The sequence below is a fragment of the Saccopteryx bilineata genome, chromosome 4 (assembly GCF_036850765.1).
Source record: "Saccopteryx bilineata isolate mSacBil1 chromosome 4, mSacBil1_pri_phased_curated, whole genome shotgun sequence".
Taxonomy (NCBI): Eukaryota; Metazoa; Chordata; class Mammalia; order Chiroptera; family Emballonuridae; genus Saccopteryx; species Saccopteryx bilineata.
The window spans coordinates 199,085,366-199,102,690 of record NC_089493.1 but is presented as its reverse complement, the minus strand read 5'-3'; the positions used below and the strand labels follow the sequence as shown (position 1 = coordinate 199,102,690).

The 17,325-nt window shown below is 61.9% G+C and overlaps 1 protein-coding gene across 2 annotated transcripts in view; it reads right to left on the bottom strand.

Moving 5' to 3' along the window:
* Positions 1-17,325, bottom strand: part of ADAP1 (ArfGAP with dual PH domains 1) — a 37,531-nt gene that overhangs the window by 4,201 nt on the left and 16,005 nt on the right. For both annotated transcript variants that reach the window (XM_066273574.1, XM_066273573.1), the window contains exons 3-6: positions 14,012-14,103; positions 9,300-9,382; positions 1,942-2,054; positions 1,123-1,269 (exon numbers count right to left, since the gene is read on the bottom strand). In XM_066273574.1, coding sequence (XP_066129671.1) covers positions 1,123-1,269; positions 1,942-2,054; positions 9,300-9,382; positions 14,012-14,103 — 435 coding nt within the window. The remainder of the gene's footprint in view (positions 1-1,122; positions 1,270-1,941; positions 2,055-9,299; positions 9,383-14,011; positions 14,104-17,325) is intronic.

Genomic DNA, 17,325 nt, shown 5'->3' with positions numbered 1-17,325 from the left:
GCCCGAGTGCACGTGGGACTTTTCCCAGGACAGACCTCGGGGGAGGCCCAGAGGAAGTCTCAGGAGATTGTAAAAGATGGAGGAGATACAGAGTGTCTTCTGCAACCACCATGGAAGGAGTGATGACGTTGTCAGCACAAAGGAAACCGGTAGATTTAGGAAATCGTGGAAATGAATCAACAGATCCAAGAAGAAATCACAAGGGGAAGGAGAAAACGCTTAGGGACAAGCGAAACCGAAACCGAAAGCACAGACCCCGGGATGCACGGGCGCCAATGAGGAAGTGTCGCTGCAAACGCTGGGATTGAACAGCAGGAAAGATCTCAGCCCAGCTTACAAGGAACTTAAAAAGTGAACCACCTAAACCCAAAGCTAGCAGAAGGAAGGAAATAGTGAAGATCAGAGCAGAAATAAATAAAACAGTCGAGAAAACATAAAATGCCTTGAGTTGGTTCCTCAAAACAACCCACAAAACTGACCAGTCTTCAGCTGGATAGCTCAGGAGGGAGGGAGGGAGGGAGGGAGGGAGGGAGGACTCAAATCACTGAGACCAGAAACGAGAGTGGGGACGTTACCGCCGAACCACAGAAGTGAAAAGGACGATAAGCACTGTGCTCACCGTGCAGGAGGTCACCTGATGAAGTACCAGCTCCTGGAAACACACAGCCTACCAAGACTAAACCTAGAAGAAACACTCTGACTAGCCCCGTAACTGGTACAAACGCTGAATCAGTGAAGCAAACCCCCAACCCCAACCAAGAGAAGCCCTGGGCCTCATGGCCTCTTCACTGGGGAAACTGAGCCAACACTGAGGAACAACTACAAAGCTGCTTAGGCCTTAAAGAGCTGGACGACTTCCCAACTCCCCTGTGAGACCAGCAACACCAAGATGCCAAAACCGGACAAACACACCACGAGAAACCGCAGGCCAACGTCCCCGACGCACACGGATGTGAAAGTCCTCAACAAAGTCCTGGCACACCAGGGCCCGCGGCACGGTTAGGATTCTACGCCAAGGCCACCTGGGCAAGTTCCGGATGGCGGCTCAGCTCAGCTTCGACCCAGGAAACAGCTCGGCAGAGTAAGGAGAGAAACACCCCCCACCACAGCCCGCGCGCCCACCTTCCCGTCCTCGTGGTAGATGAAGATGTTGCGTGTGCTGTTGTCCTTCAGATAGGTGACCTGCAGGCCGTGCGGGTGGCCGATCTTGGCCGGCTGGAAGGTGGCGTTCAGGTGCTCGATCTTCATGACGGCCTTGGGCTCCCTGGCCTGGGGGCAAGGCTGGGTTTAGCACCAGGTGCGCAGGGTGTCTCTGAGCTTACGGGGGCGGGGGGTGGGGGGGGCTCTGAGGGCGCTGGCCGTGGGCCAGGCTTTCTGCAGGTCACCCCTCCAGGCCGGGGCTTCCCAGTCTGAGTCTGTGGTCATGGTGTCCCCTTGCAGGGGACAATGCTGGGCAGTCACCACCAGGGCAGACTGGCCCCTGCCCCGCCCAGTGCCACACCCTCTCTCATCTGCACCCACCCTGCCTGCCAGCCTCCTCCTGTCCTGGGACTGGGGCTGGTGGGTGCAGAGGCTGTCATGAACTGCTGTAGTGACCACAGTGATGTTCTGACCTAGAGCCGGTCTGGGGCAGCTCTGCCAGAGGCAGGGCCTTCGGGACCCCTCCCATTTGTGGCCTGGGGGACCCAGGGTCACCCGCCTGTGCTTGTCCCTCTGATGCCCGGGAGTGCTGCCTGGGGGGGGGGGGTCGTGCTCCTGTCTCCAGCACACCCAAGCCAGGCCAGGTGACCTAGGACCAGAGTGGGGTGTCCCTGAGGAACAGGGGAGCGTGGTTCCCGAGAACTACATGAGGGAAGCGGAGAACATGGTGGTGTTGCTGTCCAGCTGCCACGGCCTCCAAAGAGGAGGCCAGGATGGACACCCCCACCCCAGGCAGCTCACGTCGTTTCTGTTGAAATACTTGAGGGCTCCCTCTCGTTCAGTCAACACAAACTTCCGGCTCAGAAACTGCCCGTTGTCCCGGCCGCGCTTCCAGAGAAAGCCCTCTCGGTATCCTGGGGAGAGCAGGGACAGGGGTCAGAGGGGAGAGGGGGCGTGGGGTCAGACGGTCACAATGGACCAAGGCTGGTGGCCACCAGTGCGCTGAGCCCAGTCTGCGGCGGCCCCCACAGGGAAAGTCTGAGCCACACTGGACCAAGGGACCATCTGCCCAAAGCCCAGAGCACACAGAGGCTGGGCCAGACTTGCCCACAGGTGCTGGGACCCCGGGCTGCCCGCTGCCGGCCACACTGCTCGGCAGTGCCCCCTGTTGGGAGCTGGAACAGGCATATAGGGAGCCAAGTGCCCCGTCCCAGGCCTGCGAGCGGTTCCATGAGCCCACACCTGTGTGAACACCTGTGGGAGGCAGAAGAGTAGAGCCAAGTGTCCACTGCCGACTGCCCGGCACCTGGGAGGGTCACCTTAACTGGCACCACAGGACTTGCAGGTGTGAGGAAGGGGTTCGGGATGGGTGAGTGTCCTAGATGTCATCACGTGGTCCATGCAAGAGGGAGGCAGCGGGAGACATGGCCACAGAAACTGGTGCAATGTGACCTTGACCAAGAACGCCCCGGCCCCGGAGCTGGAGGGCATATATGGAGGAGCCTGCCCTGCCCACACTTTGATGTCACCGCCAGGACTGCAGGAACCAGTTTATTCCTCGGAAGGCAGAGTGCCACTCTAACCACAGCTCCCTGTGGTGGGCACCCCCTAGGGTGCCTGTCAGCCCTCACCACCGTGCCAGGGAGGCAGGGACAGGCTGTGCTGCCTGCTCAGAGGTTCCTCCCTGGACGCTGTTGCACTGACCAGGCCTGAGGACACCGTGAGCAGCTCTGCTCTGCCTGGTGTGACCATGTTTTCCAAGGGACACGTTCATGGGGGAATTGCAGGGCGTGTGGGCTCTGTGGCAACTGCCAGCGGCTTCAGAGCAGCTCTGGGGAACGGGCCTGCTGCCCACGTGCCCTGAGGGCCAGTCTGGGGTGGGAGCCAGGTGTTGGCCGCCTAGTGCTATTAGTGTCGGGGGGCACCACCCAGACCCTGATGCCAGTGCTGGCATTTCTGGTACCACCACCCCACACCACTGCCTGGCAGCCCCTCCTGACCCTGGAGACAAGGCGCTGTTTTTTCTGCACCCTAGAGAGTGCCCCCAGGAAGGTGGCAGCTGGGCTTCTCAGGACAGACGGCCTGCTTGCCTTCCCCCCAACGCCCAGGCCCTCGTCACTCAGGGTCCATGAGCAGGGCCACCACTGTGTCCCCACGCCCAAACAGGGCCCCGCCTGACGTGTTTCTTAACTGACTGAATAAGCACACAAGCCAGGGAGCAGTCTGCGGGTCAATGGTCCAGTGCCCGCGGGACAGCTGCTTTGCACAGCCTGGACGGTGTCCATTAGGACTGTGTCTGCGATCCCGCTGACCACCGCCCAGGACAAGCCCCCCCCCCCCAGCCCGACACAAGTCGTCTCACCCAGTCCCAGAAGGATCTCCGAGACACCTGTTCTCATCCCCATTGTACAGAAGGGGAAACTGAGGCTCAGAGAGGAAGCCCAGCCCCAGGGCCCCTCACCAGCAGTCAGAGGCTGGGGGCCCTCTCCCGCCTGCCCTTCCCGCGAGACCCAGCAGGTGGCAGCAGAGCCCAGGACACGCAGAGTGGCCGGCGGCAACTGGGGGGAGGCCCTGTGACCCTGCACTCACTGACCAGCTCTGCTCACGTCTCCAGTCCAGAGACGACAGGAGGGTGGGAGAGGCTGGCCTGAGCCTGTCCGGCTCACCGGCCGCCGGCTTCCCGACCGAGCCGCCAGAAGGCCTAATTTCAAGCACGATGACAGCACCGAGTATTTTCAAATGGGCGCTGGCCGGGGTCCCCGACATGGCTCCAGCAGATGGACAGTGCTTTGGCCTTTTAGCGTGGGGTCAGCGTCGTCTCAGCCTCCAGTCCCTGGGCCGGCACGTGAGGCACGGTTGCTGCCCACCTTCCCCGGGCTCTCGAGGCACCTGGACCCCATGCGCCCCAGGCCCCCCTTGTACGGCCGCAGTGCTGTGCCCAGAGGCACCGCCCAGCCGGAGGGGCCCGCTCAGCCCCACAACTGTGGGTGGAGCCCCGGGAGGGGCCTCGCCAGGCTGCAGACAGTGGGAGAGTGCCTGGCGGTGCCATCTGCCCACGCCTGGGCCCGGCTGGGTGACAGATCTCCCAAAGGGCTGGCGGTCCTGGGCAGGGGCCGGGCGGCTCACTCAGCGTTCACTGAGCACCTGTCGTGTGCCCGTGGCCACTCTGTGCTGGGCCCTACTGTGTGTCAGAGCCTTCCCTGCAGTGCACCTACTGTGTGCTGGGTCCAAGGGGGGGAGCCAGCCCACGGCCACGCCCTGTGCAGTGGCCTCTTCTCAGACCCCGACTTGTACAGGAGAAGGTCCAGCACATCAGTAGTGATGAGACCACTGCCCACCTGCCAGAGTGGCCAGGCCACAGCACTGCCTGTCCCGAGGTGGGCGAGCTCACCTGGCACCTTCTATGCAGACAAGGGGATGGCAAGCCGCCCTTCAAGACACTGGCAGCGTTCTGCAAAGTGAAACACATCTGTATGATATGGCCGGAGGGAAACGGGCCCGGCCAGTGTCTGCAGCTGGGCCCAGACGCGCTAACCGCGCAGGATGAGCTGCAGTGCAGGGATGACGCAGTGTTTCAGACGCGTCCTGCTGAGCAAACGAGCCACACACCAGGCTCCACATGGTGGCTCCATCTGATGACGTCAGGAGAGGGCCCAGGTGAGGACACGGAACAGACCCACTGCCAGGCCAGGGACCAGGCTCTGACCGTTGGTCCGCAGGGTTTTGGCACAGAGAACCCCGGGCACAGACACTACCTGACCTCTGCAAGGTCACAGAGCAGCCAGCAGGGTATTGGGGACCAAATCCTGTTCCCCAGGAGGCAGGCCGCTCATGATGAGGCCAGGGGCTGGCCTGGAGGCTCCCTAGGGTCACCATTGCTCCCTAGGGACCCCCCGAGCACCAGCACAGGGCACACAGAGGACAAGACACCCCTGCTCGTGGACGGGCTGGCCAGCTTCTACAGGATCCCCACCTGCGGACGCCCCACCTGGGTGTCCAGGCGCCTGGCAGAGCAGGCGTGGGGGCCACATGAGCCCCAACATCATCCTCCCTCCCCATCCACATGCCCCCAACCCCAAGACCCCCACACAGGCCCCCACATGAGAACAGCAATCTGGACGCCCACGTGGAGCTCGCTGCCGGGACACGGGACACGTGGGCTGAGTCCAGGGCGAGCCCCCGGGTGACGGAGCAGTCAGCCCACCCTCCAGGGGGAGCCGCACAAACCCACCATCTGGTCGGCCCCCGACCAGCATCCCCAGGGATGCCACGGGCCCACTGTGTGCTCCACAGACATCACTCGATGCTGCCAACAACCCCAGACGGGGGCACCATCACCCCACCACACAGGGACACCGAGGCCGAGGGCAGGCTCTGTCACTCCCTCAGGAAGCCCCCAGGACTCTGCTCTGTGACGTTCAGGACAGGGTGTGGGGGCTGGCAGCCCAGGCCTGCTCTGCACACCAGGCTGTTCAGGGGCTGGAGGGAGGTGGGGAGCAGCGGGGTCCGCAGCCTCGGCAGGAAGTGCTGTGTCTGTCGGTGACTGGGGGCAGCCTGGGCGCCTGGCTCTCTGGACAACAGGGGGCATTGTCCACCGGTGAAAGGCAGCCATTGAGGCTGTGGCTCGAGGCGGGGTCGGGCAGGGAGGGAGCCAGGAGCCGCTGTCACCCAGGGTCACACCAGCTGGCAGGGGCCTCGGGGAGCCTGTGACCTTGGCCACGGCGGCAACGGGGGGCCTGCCAGGGTGGCACCTGCCCGTCTGGCTCTACCTGGAACCAGGGCCTTCACCACACCCTCGCTCCCTCCCACCAGGTCCTGCCCAGCCAGTCAGCGCCCGCGCAGTGACAGGAGGGAGACCACGGGGCTCCGTGCCTGTCCCGCCCATGGCCTGTCAGCAAAGCTCGGCTAATAAAGCCCCCGCCCTTGTCACAGAGGTGTCCCCAAGGTCCCCTTGCCCCAGGCTGCCAGCAGCAGAGTCCCCAGCATGCCCGGATTCTCCACGTAGTCTGCGTTTCACGACCTTGATGGCTGCTGGACTGGCATCTGTCCAGGGTCCCTCAGACGCTGACGTCCGCTGGACTGGCATCTGTCCAGGGTCCCTCAGACGCTGACGTCCTTACGACCGAAGCCAGGTGACGTGTTGTCGTGTCTGTGGTGGTGACGAGCCTGTCACCTGGGAAGGGGGTCGGCCAGGAAGTCAGCACATGCTCCTTTGTTCTCGTCAGTGTCTAGGGACCACTCCTCGGGTGCCAACGCCCACGCAGGTCTTGTCTACGAGAGACCCCGGCTCCACGCAGGTCTCCGTGTGTGTTCTGGGCCCATCAGCTGGTTTCTTCCACAGCAGTGCCCCTCGCTGGTTCACTTCTCTGCATCGGTGTGGGCCTTGGACATTTACTTCATCCTGTGGCTACAAATGCCACCACGTCCTCTCATTGTTCAAACTGTCCAGCTTTGGTCACCGGGAGCCCCCAGACGTCCGGGGGCAGGTCTGGTTTCGTCGGAGGCCCCAGCCGGTGTCAGTGGGTGGTGACCCACCTGCTCCAGCATCCTGGGGGCACTGCCCGCACTGAGCGTGCAGGTCACCACACGGGGATACGGCAGCCCTGGGCACTGGGCAGCAGGCCGGGCCGGGCCTCACCCTGATTCCAGAGCCAGCCGTTTCCCCTTTCTCCTCTGCCGGGACTTCTGCATTCAGTGGTGAGAAAGTGTTGTGGCGAATCTGGGCAGAGCAGGAAGTGCTCACGGGAACCCCCGTGCTCCTCAGAGGCAGGAAGGGCCCCTGGAGGAGACCCACGGGCCGGGGCGCAGCCAGGGGCCGCCTCTCCCCTGCCCCTCCTGGCTGAACACAGGCACTGGTGGCGGGGAGGGCTGGTGGGGAGGAGGTGGGGCTGGGCAGAGGGGACGTGGAGGTGCTGGGGGCCTGTCCCTCCATCCCAGCAGGGTGCTGGGCAGGATCTGGGTCTGAGTGACCGCTGCCCGTCTGGGGTCCTGGCTTCCCTCACTGTCACCACCTCCCGTCCGCAGCAGGAAGCAGAGGGACAGACCTGGCCCCCCGTGCCGGTAACTGACACCCAGACACACAGAAAAGTCTCCCTCCCCTCCCAGCGCCCGTGAGGGACAAGCTCCGAGGGTCAGCTGCCTGCATGCACGCCCCATATTCCCTCGTGAGGACCGCCCCTGCGGCCCAGGGCGCACGCCACGTCATCGCGACCGGTCCCACGCCCACCCGACCAGTCAGAACCAGAAACGAGACTTCACCTCGCACTTCTGTGAGCCACACGGGCCTTTGTCCTGCAAACCCACAAGAGGGCTGTGAGATCCAGGCCTGTGGGGGCGCAGACACACCCAGAGGGCTGGTCCTAACCCAGCGGCAGATCCCGGCGGTGGAAACGCCACAGCCAAGCCTGACACCACAGGTGACCCTGGACCAAGCTGTGCCTGAGAGCCGCCCGACTGGGTCAGCCACGCCGCTCCTTATGCCCAAGTCAGGCTTCTGTCACTTAGAACCAGAGTGTCCTGACGTGGAGATGGACACCAAAGTTCAGTGCCGCAGCCGTGTCGCCCACCAGTGCCACCTGACACGGGGTCACGTGCTGCCTCGTCATCGGCAGCTCAGACGCTTGCACCGGGGACAAGGGAGCTGCAGCTGAGTGTGCCCGAGGGTCCCGAGCAGCAGGCGGGGGTTCAGGCGGGACGGAGCCTGGGAGGGTCCCAGGTGCTAACCAGGCCCAGGAGCCCAGCCCTCAGCCCCAGGCCAGGGCTCGCTAGCAGAGGAGGAATGGCTGTGTGGGGTGGACAGACATGGAGTCACAGCAGCCGTGTGTCGGGTGGGAGATCGGAGGAGAGGGGACCATGGAGTCACAGCAGCCGTGTGTTGGGTGGGAGATCGGAGGAGAGGGGACCGGAGTGGCCTGCCACGCAGGAGTGCTGGCTGCTCCCGGCCCTGTGACTACGGACTGGATGTGGGAACAGCTAGCACCTTCGGGCAACCTGTGTGGAGGGGTCCCTGACGGGCAGATGGAGCCTCTCACACTGTGGACTCCCAGGGGCTCACAAGTCACCCGTTCCTGGCAGCAGAAACCACGGCGCTGACAGCTGTTGGCGCCCGGCCCCTCCGCAGAGCCCCCTCTCTGCCAGGACCCTGCAGCCCCCCCGGGAGCAGAGCCCCCTCTCTGCCAGGACCCTGCAGCCCCCCCGGGAGCAGAGCCCCCTCTCTGCCAGGACCCTGCAGCCCCTGCAGCCCCCCTGGAGCAGAGCCCCCTCTCTGCCAGGACCCTGCAGCCCCTGCAGCCCCCCTGGAGCAGAGCCCCCTCTCTGCCAGGACCCTGCAGCCCCCCCTGGAGCAGAGCCCCCTCTCTGCCAGGACCCTGCAGCCCCCCCGGGAGCAGAGCCCCCTCTCTGCCAGGACCCTGCAGCCCCCCCGGGAGCAGAGCCCCCTCTCTGCCAGGACCCTGCAGCCCCCCCGGGAGCAGAGCCCCCTCTCTGCCAGGACCCTGCAGCCCCCCCGGGAGCAGAGCCCCCTCTCTGCCAGGACCCTGCAGCCCCCCCGGGAGCAGAGCCCCCTCTCTGCCAGGACCCTGCAGCCCCCCCGGGAGCAGAGCCCCCTCTCTGCCAGGACCCTGCAGCCCCCCCGGGAGCAGAGCCCCCTCTCTGCCAGGACCCTGCAGCCCCCCCGGGAGCAGAGCCCCCTTCTCTGCCAGGACCCTGCAGCCCCCCCGGGAGCAGAGCCCCCTTCTCTGCCAGGACCCTGCAGCCCCCCTGGGAGCAGAGCCCCCTCTCTGCCAGGACCCTGCAGCCCCCCCGGGAGCAGAGCCCCCTCTCTGCCAGGACCCTGCAGGCCCCCCTGGGAGCAGTGCCCCCTCTCTGCCAGGACCCTGCAGCCCCCCTGGAGCAGAGGCGCCTCCTGCATCAGGCGGGAGAGCCGGCTGCACCTCACGCAGGCCCGGCCGGCTGCAGGGTCAAAGCCAGGATGGCAAGATGCATCCAGACCAATCAGCCCATCCCTAGGTTCCTAGGCTGTGCTGCTCTGGGAGAGGGGTGGGGACCCAGGGGACGCAGGGACAGACTAGGGGACCTGGAGGTGGAGACCCAGGGGACGCAGGGACAGACTCGGGGACCTGGAGGTGGAGACGGGGGATGCGGAGCCGTGGCTGCCTTACCTGCCGAGTAGGGCTCTTGCTTCTCGGGGTCGGAAAACTCCTGCCGCTCGTACTTGGCCCGGATCCACTGCTCCCGCAGGAGGCTGGAGACAGAGCACAGAGGGGGCCTTGGACACGTGGCTCGCGAAGGACAGGGCTGAGGGACGCCCGCTTTGGTTTTTAAAATGGTTAATTGGGCAGTTTTATCTCAAGTACCTCCCGCCTTTCTAAAAAACTGAGATGTGAGTTACACACCATCAGATTCACCCCCTTAAAGCGCTCCTCCATTCAGTGGCTCACAGTGTGTTCACAAGGTGTGCAGCTGCCGCCATGACCTAGTTCCAGAATATTCCATCACCCTGAGTACAAGCCCATGCCCACGGGCAGTCACCCCCAGCCCCCGAACCACGAATCCACGTCTTGTCTGGACTTGCAGGCTCTGGTTACTTATGTAAATGATCATCAGGGCGTGCCCACAGCCCGCTGATGGTGGCCGGGGCTCCCCACACCTGTCCTGTGTTCCAGGGCGGCTGCTTCACAGCCCCCAGTACCCCGCTGGGCCAGGCCCTGGTGGCCAAGACAAGTCCCCTCCATCCGGAGCAGGCCAGGAGCTGGGTGGAGCTGGAGGGCAGGGCGGCCCAGTGTGTGGACACCTGCTGACATGACCCTGTGGACAAGTGTGGCCGTGGTGCCCACAGATCCCACCCAGCTCATCTGCTCGGGCTTCCCCACAATGGTGTCTGACCGCCATTACCAAATGCCCTTCTCCACCCCCACCCCACCCCCGCTCGGTCAGCCTCCGAGTCCTCTGCATCAGGACACCTCCCCAAGGTCAGCATCAGGCTTTGCTTCCTGGGAGGTGACCCCTGGGCATGTCATCTCTGCCTCTTCACGGGGCACTTATGGGTTGAACTGCGTCCACTCCCTGCCCCAAATCTTGCGTTGAGGCCCCAACCCTGGTCCTGGAAACAGGGCGGCTGCAGATTATTGATTAAAATGTACTTGACCAGGAGGTGGTGCAGTGGATAGAGTGACAGACTGGGACACAGAGGACCCGGTTCGAAACCCTGAGGTCACTGGCTTGAGCGCAGGTTCACCAGCTTGAGCGTGGGATCATAGACATGACCCTATGGTCGCTTGCTTGAGCAAAGGGTCACTCGGTCTGCTGTAGCCCCCCAGTCAAGACACATAAGAGAAAGCAACCAATGAACAACTAAGGTGTTGCAACAAAGAATTGATGCTTCTCATCTCTCTCCCTTCCTGTCTGTCCCTGTCTGTCCCTCTCTCTCTGTCACAAAAAAAAAAAAAAAAAAAGGTGAGCACCTGGACCAGGACAGCCCTGACCGGCGGGTGTCCTTACAGAAAGGGGAGCGTGGACACAGGCACACAGGTGGCCCTTACAGAAAGGGGAGCGTGGACACAGGCACACAGATGTCCTTACAGAAAGGGGAGCTTGGACACAGGCACACAGGTGTCCTTACAGAAAGGGGAGCGTGGTCACAGGCACACAGGTGGCCCTTACAGAAAGGGGAGCTTGGACACAGGCACACAAGTGTCCTTACAGAGAGGGGAGCGTGGACACAGGCACACAGGTGTCCTTACAGAGAGGGGAGCGTGGACACAGGCACACAGGTGTCCTTACAGAAAGGGGAGCTTGGACACAGGCACACAGGTGTCCTTACAGAGAGGGGAGCGTGGACACAGGCACACAGGTGTCCTTACAGAGAGGGGAGCTTGGACACAGGCACACGGATGTCCTTACAGAAAGGGGAGCTTGGACACAGGCACACAGGTGGCCACGTGGGGACGCAGACCAGGCGCGCCTCCACGCCCAGGATCGGGGCCTCGGGGGCACCCTGCACACCTGCTCTCGCCTGTCCAGCCTCTGGACAGTGAGACGACGGACTCTGGCGTTGAAGCTGCTGGCCAGTCATGCTTTGTCCCCAAGGCCCCAGGAAGCGAGCACAGCACCCTCTTCTGCTGGGGCCCTGGGCAGACTTTGGGATCTAGAACTTGTGGGACCCAGGGAGAGAGGGGCGCCCACAGGTCCACAGCTGCCAGGAAGCTCCGCCAGTGCCCTGCCCACACCCAGCACACAGGAAGCTGGGCAGGGGGTGCCCGCAGAGTGAGGCCGAGAGGAGAGCGATGACTGTCAGTGTCGAAACCCCCGACACCGGCAGCAACACAGGAAGAGCCCGGGCCTGGGCCGCTGAGTCACTGTCCAGCCGCTAAAAATGACCAGGTCACTGGATGCTCTGAGCTCATATGCTTCTCCCTAACTGCAGCCCACGGGGGCTCTGAGCCTCAGATGGGTGGGCGGGGACCACTATGTCCAGAGAACTCACTCTGGGCCACACTTGGCCACAGGCCTCACATCCTTTGCTTTGTTCCTGGGGCACCTTGGTGAGAGGTGGCACCCATCCCATTTTACAGCTGGGGAGACTGAGGCCAAAGGGCCTCTGCCTCCTGGAGGAGGATGTAGACCTGCCCTGCAAGAAGCCCCGTTCAGTGTGCAAAGCCAGGATGTGCCCGGCAGGACACAAAGCAGTTCAGACCACACCTCCTACTGCCCCCGGCCGTCTCATGGGCACGGCACCAACACCCACCTCCACCTCCAGCACCGCACGGCTGGCACCAGAGCTCGGGCAGCAGCCCCCACACCTCCCGGTCAGGCCTCCCCGTTGATCCCAGCCCGGCAAGGGGTTCTCTGAAACCCCACCCCTCCTGGCATCTGTGCCCCCCAGGACCAGGCCTGGGCAGACCTGAGCATCTGCTGCGTGTGGACAGAGCCAGGCTCCCAAGAGCCTTCAGCTGGTGGAGGCTTCCGGAAGGCAGGTCCCGCCTGGGCATCAGCACACTGCCTTGGGATGCCCAGCCCCCCAGGGAGGCCCTGACCACACACCTGCAAAGGGGCCTGCCGCAGGGACCAGGGTGCCCGGGGGCCTGCTAAGCATCCCAGCGAGAACACGAGCCTGTGGGCCAACCTGCTCCTTGTCACAGGTGCAGACAGGCAGGAGATGTGAGGTATGAAGGCAAATGACCCAACCACAGAGCAGCCTGCGGCCGGGTGATAACATCACGTCTCAGAAATAGCTGCCCGGCCTCGCTGATTCATACCGACACCCAGCTGGCCTGGGGCCCAGGTTGCCCAGTAGTGGCCGGGCACTCACAGACAACATAGCCACCCAGCGCCCCTCTGGGGGACACGTCATCCAGGACACATAAACACGCAGGGAACGAAGTAAGTCGCCCGTGTCTGGGCACACCTCCGGCTGCCCGGAGCCAGGAGCCAGCTGATGGCACCGGAACCCACCCCGTGCACATTTAAGGCAGAGATGGAAACAGCTCAGCACCAGCCTGGCCCACAGGCGTCTAGTTTACCGTCAGGAGCAGGAGGCAGGTGCTGCCCAGGTCAGGGCCGGAACCTGGTGTCACTGGCCTGGGTGGGGGCTGGGAGGGGGTTCCCAGGCAGAGATGACATCCCATCCTGGGGACACAGAGGACTGGGCATCGGGGGGGGGGGGGCTGCTGATTAAGAGGGTTAGACACGCTGGGGAGGGGGAGGGGGAGGGGGAGGGCCAGGCCGTAGCCGTGGCTCCAGGACGGGGACAGCCTCCCAGGGCCTCACAGAGGGGTCAGGACAGCTGAGACCCCCAACCCCCTGCCTGAGACCCTGGGCCCTGCACTTACCCCGACCTCCAGGACCCACAGGTGTGCCCACCCTGTGCTGGGCGGAGAGACTCTGAGGCCACCCTCCCCTCAGAGAGTGCCCAGCCCCCAGGCCCCAAGAGAAAAAGTGCTAAGTGCTCCCCATCCAGACCCGAGGGGCCAGAGGAGGGGGGTCCTCAGTAGAAACAGAAAGAGCCCTGGGGGGACACAGGCAGGGGCAGGGCGGGGACGGGCCATGCAGCCAGGGCAGGGCGGGGATGGGCCATGCAGCCAGGGCAGGTGGGGACGGGCTCAGAGAGCCAGGCTGGGAGCCCAGGCTGAACACAGCCCGCGAGGCCCCGCAGGGCGGGCACACGGGGCACTGAGACTCAGAGGCCATGAGCGACACAAGCTCTCTGTGCCAGGCCAAGTCGCACACAACAACTGCTTCTCGGACCCAGGACCCAGTTGCTGGAGCTACCGACAGTCCTCTGGCCCCCGGGCACTGGCCACCTTGCCAAGAACCAGGCCAGGCCCTGGCCGGTTGGCTCAGCGGTGGAGTGTCGGCCTGGCGTGCGGGGGACCAGGGTTCGATTCCCGGCCAGGGCACATAGGAGAGGCGCCCATTTGCTTCTCCACCCCCCACCCCCTCCTTCCTCTCTGTCTCTCTCTTCCCCTCCCGCAGCCAAGGCTCCATTGGAGCAAAGATGGCCCGGGCGCTGGGGATGGCTCCTTGGCCTCTGCCCCAGGCACTAGAGTGGCTCTGGTCGCAACAGAGCGACACCCCGGAGGGGCAGAGCATCGCCCCCTGGTGGGCAGAGCGTCGCCCCTGGTGGGCGTACCGGGTGGATCCCGGTTGGGCGCATGCGGGAGTCTGTCTGTCTCTCCCTGTTTCCAGCTTCAGAAAAAAAAAAAAAGAACCAGGCCAGGTGGAGATGCCCAAGGGGGCCGCCCCTGTGACAGAGGCCCAGCTCCCGTGAGCTCCCTGGGCGACACTGTTCCCGCCCTTCCCTGCCCCGTGGTCCTCATGGGTCTGGGCCTAGCACTGTTTACCGGGGGCCCTGACAAAGCCCTCTGTTACTCACTGGCAGTCGGAGGATGTGGGCCGGTAATAAAAGGACGGCACGTGGGACTCGTATGTGGCCCTGGTAGCAGCGTTCCCGTGGGAGGCCATGAACTGTGAGAGAGAGAACAGTCAGCACGCCCAAGGGCTTGGCCCTCGCTGGGCCCAGACCCCCACCCTCCCTGTCCCGGGGGCACCATCTGGAGCGAGGAGGAACAGCAGGTGTGAATGTGGTGGGACTCCAGACGGACCACTGGAAAAAACCCACAAACGAGACATTCGACCAAAGGCTGCCACCAAATCAGAATTCTAAAACCACTTGCTTTTCCACACAGAACACCAACCAATCCGCTCGCAGGGTGACAGAGGGAAGACCCCTCCACGATTCTTAGGCAAAGCACCTAAGAATCAGCCCAATGAGGAATGTTCCGTCTCCACGGGAAATACCGTTCCCTGCGGAGGTGACAGAGACCCGGGACGAGGTCCGTGCTGTGGGTGGGAGAGTGAACACGCCGTCTCCCGGGATAACTTGTGTGCTTCTTACAGTTCTCAGAAACAAAACACCTAAACCCAGGAATCGTTTTTGTGGGTTTTTTTAAAGCTAGCAATGATTCTAGAGTTTACTTTAAAATTTAAGAAGCAAAAATGCCCTAGGAAATTCTGAACATGAGGACTGCTCCTAGCAGATGTTAAAGCAGGGGTCCCCAAACTTTTTACAGAGGGGGCCAGTTCACTGTCCCTCAGACCATTGGAGGGCCGGACTATAAAAAAAACTATGAACAAATCCCTATGCACACTGCACATATCTTATTTTAAAGTAAAAAAAAAAAATGTGAACAAATACAGTATTTAAAATAAAGAACAAGTAAATTTAAATCAACAAACTGACCAGTATTTCATTGGGAACTATGGGCCTGCTTTTGGCTAATGAAATGGTCAATGTCTGGTTCCATATTTGTCACTGCTAGCCATATCAAGTGATATGACGCACTTTCAGAGCTGTGAGGCATGCGTCCTGCGTCACCGGAAGTAGTACTGTACGTGAGTGACGCCGTGCTTTGCGGTGCCGCCACATACAGTGCTCCTCTCACTGACCACCAGTGAAAGAGGTGCCCCTTCCAGAAGTGCGGCGGGGGCCAGATAAATGGCTTCAGGGGGCCGCATGTGGCCCGCGGGCCGTAGTTTGGGGACCCCTGTGTTAAAGCCTGTTATAACGCAGAATAAGGCAGGCGCCGGGAAGGAAGCCACGCTCCTGGGACAGACCAGGAGGCCCAGAAAAAGGCCCGGCAGGGGCTGAGGTCCGGTGCTGAGCGGATCAGACAGCAGGTGATGTGCAGTGATGGGGGCTCTCCAATCGCTGGGGGACGTCCATCCGTGGGGTATCGGGAGGGCGCTAGGAAACGGGGAAGCTGGCGGAGAAAAGCAGGGTTGGGTGCATCTTCCCGTAGAAGAAATCAAATTGCGTTAAAGATTTAATGTCCAGATCTAGACAACTGCAGTGGTAAATAGAAATCATGGGATAATTTCGTAAGTCATTTTAGGAACATAAGGAAATCTTTGCGACTCTGGATTAGGAAATGGTTTCTTAGATAGGACACCAAACCAACAGAAACAAAAGAACACCAAGCAACAAAAGAAAAATAAACACAGCTTCTTCAAAATTAAGAGCTTTGGGCCCTGGCTGGTGGCTCAGTGGATATGAGGACTGGCCCAGCACACGCACCTTCTGGGTTTGATTTCCAGTCAGGGCGCACAGGAGAAGCAGCCACATGCGTCTTTCCTCCTCCCTCTCCCCCTTCTCTCCTGCGGCCAGTGTTTAGATTGGTTTGAGTGTGGCCCCAGGCACTGAGGATAGCTCCATTAGAGTGCATCAGCCTCAGGTGCTAAAAATAGCTTGGTACTGGAGCATCGGCCCCAGATGGGGTTGCTGGGTGGATCCTGTGGGAGTTGGATCCACCAACCAGGCGCCTGTGGGATTCTGCCTCACTATCTCCCTTCCTCTCACCTAAAAAAGAAAAAAAACAACAAAACACCTGTGCTTCCAAGGATGCCATCAAGAAGGTATGGTGACCCTCAGAACCATGGTGGTGCGTGCAAGAAGCCAGACAAAGGTCACCAATTGTGCTGCTCCACCAGTGCCGGGCGTCCAGAGCAGGTGCGCCCAGAGGCAGGAAGCTGAGGGGTTGCGGGGTGGGGTCTCCCGGTCAATGGGAGCACTGTGGAGCTGGACAGAAGGGATGACCACACAACACGGGAATGAGCTAGACGTCATGGAGTTGTGCACGTTAAAAAGGTAACTTCTACACTGTCTGTCTCACCTCCACAATTTAGGAATTACTTAAGTAACTCCTTAAGAATGATAAACTTTAAAAAGGCAGTTTTTGCGGCCCTGGCCAGTTGGCTCAGTGGTAGAGCGTTGGCCTGGCGTGCAGAAGTCCCGGGTTCGATTCCCGGCCAGGGCACACAGGAGAGGCGCCCATCTGCTTCTCCACCCCTCCCCCTCTCCTTCCTCTCTGTCTCTCTCTTCCCCTCCTGCAGCCGAGGCTCCACTGGAGCAAAGATGGCCCGGGCGCTGGGGATGGCTCCTCAGCCTCTGCCCCAGGTACTAGAGTGGCTCTGGTCGCAACAGAGCGACTCCCCAGAGGGGCAGAGTGTCGCCCCCTGGTGGGCATGCTGGGTGGATCCCGATCGGGCGCATGCGGGAGTCTGTCTGACTCTCTCCCCGCTTCCGGCTTCAGAAAAATACACACACAAAAAAAGGCAGTTTTTGCATTTAAAAGTTATTTGAAAAAAGATGTTACAAGTACCGACATGAGAGCGCGTGTTTACAACCACCACCAGCGATGGCAGTGATGAAGGGCTCTTCATAACGGGAACTCCTAACTCAACAATAAAGATGAACAACCGTTTTTGAACTGGGTGAGGGATGTGAATGGACGCTTTCCCCAGGAAGACAGACAGGTGGTCGAGAGGCATGTGGGAAGAGGCTCAGCGCCACCGGCCAGCGGGACACACGCGTCAGCACCGGCACGAGCCACGGGCTCTCTCTGCCTGGGGTGGCTGCCATCGGAGACGGGGTAAGTGCTTGTGGGGAAACCCGGCTGCTTCTGCACTGCTGGCCAGAGTGCGGCCGCTCTGGACAGGCTGTCTGGCAGGTTCTCCCTCGACTGTGACAGCAGCGTCCCTAGGAGACCCGGCAGCTCCTCTCCAGTCTGAGAGAGGCAAAGCCATGCCCACAGAAACTGGCACATGATCAGTTACAGCAGCGCTATTCACGGTAGCAGAAGGGAGAGACGACCCAAGAGCCCGTCACTGGAGAGTGGACGACACCGTCCC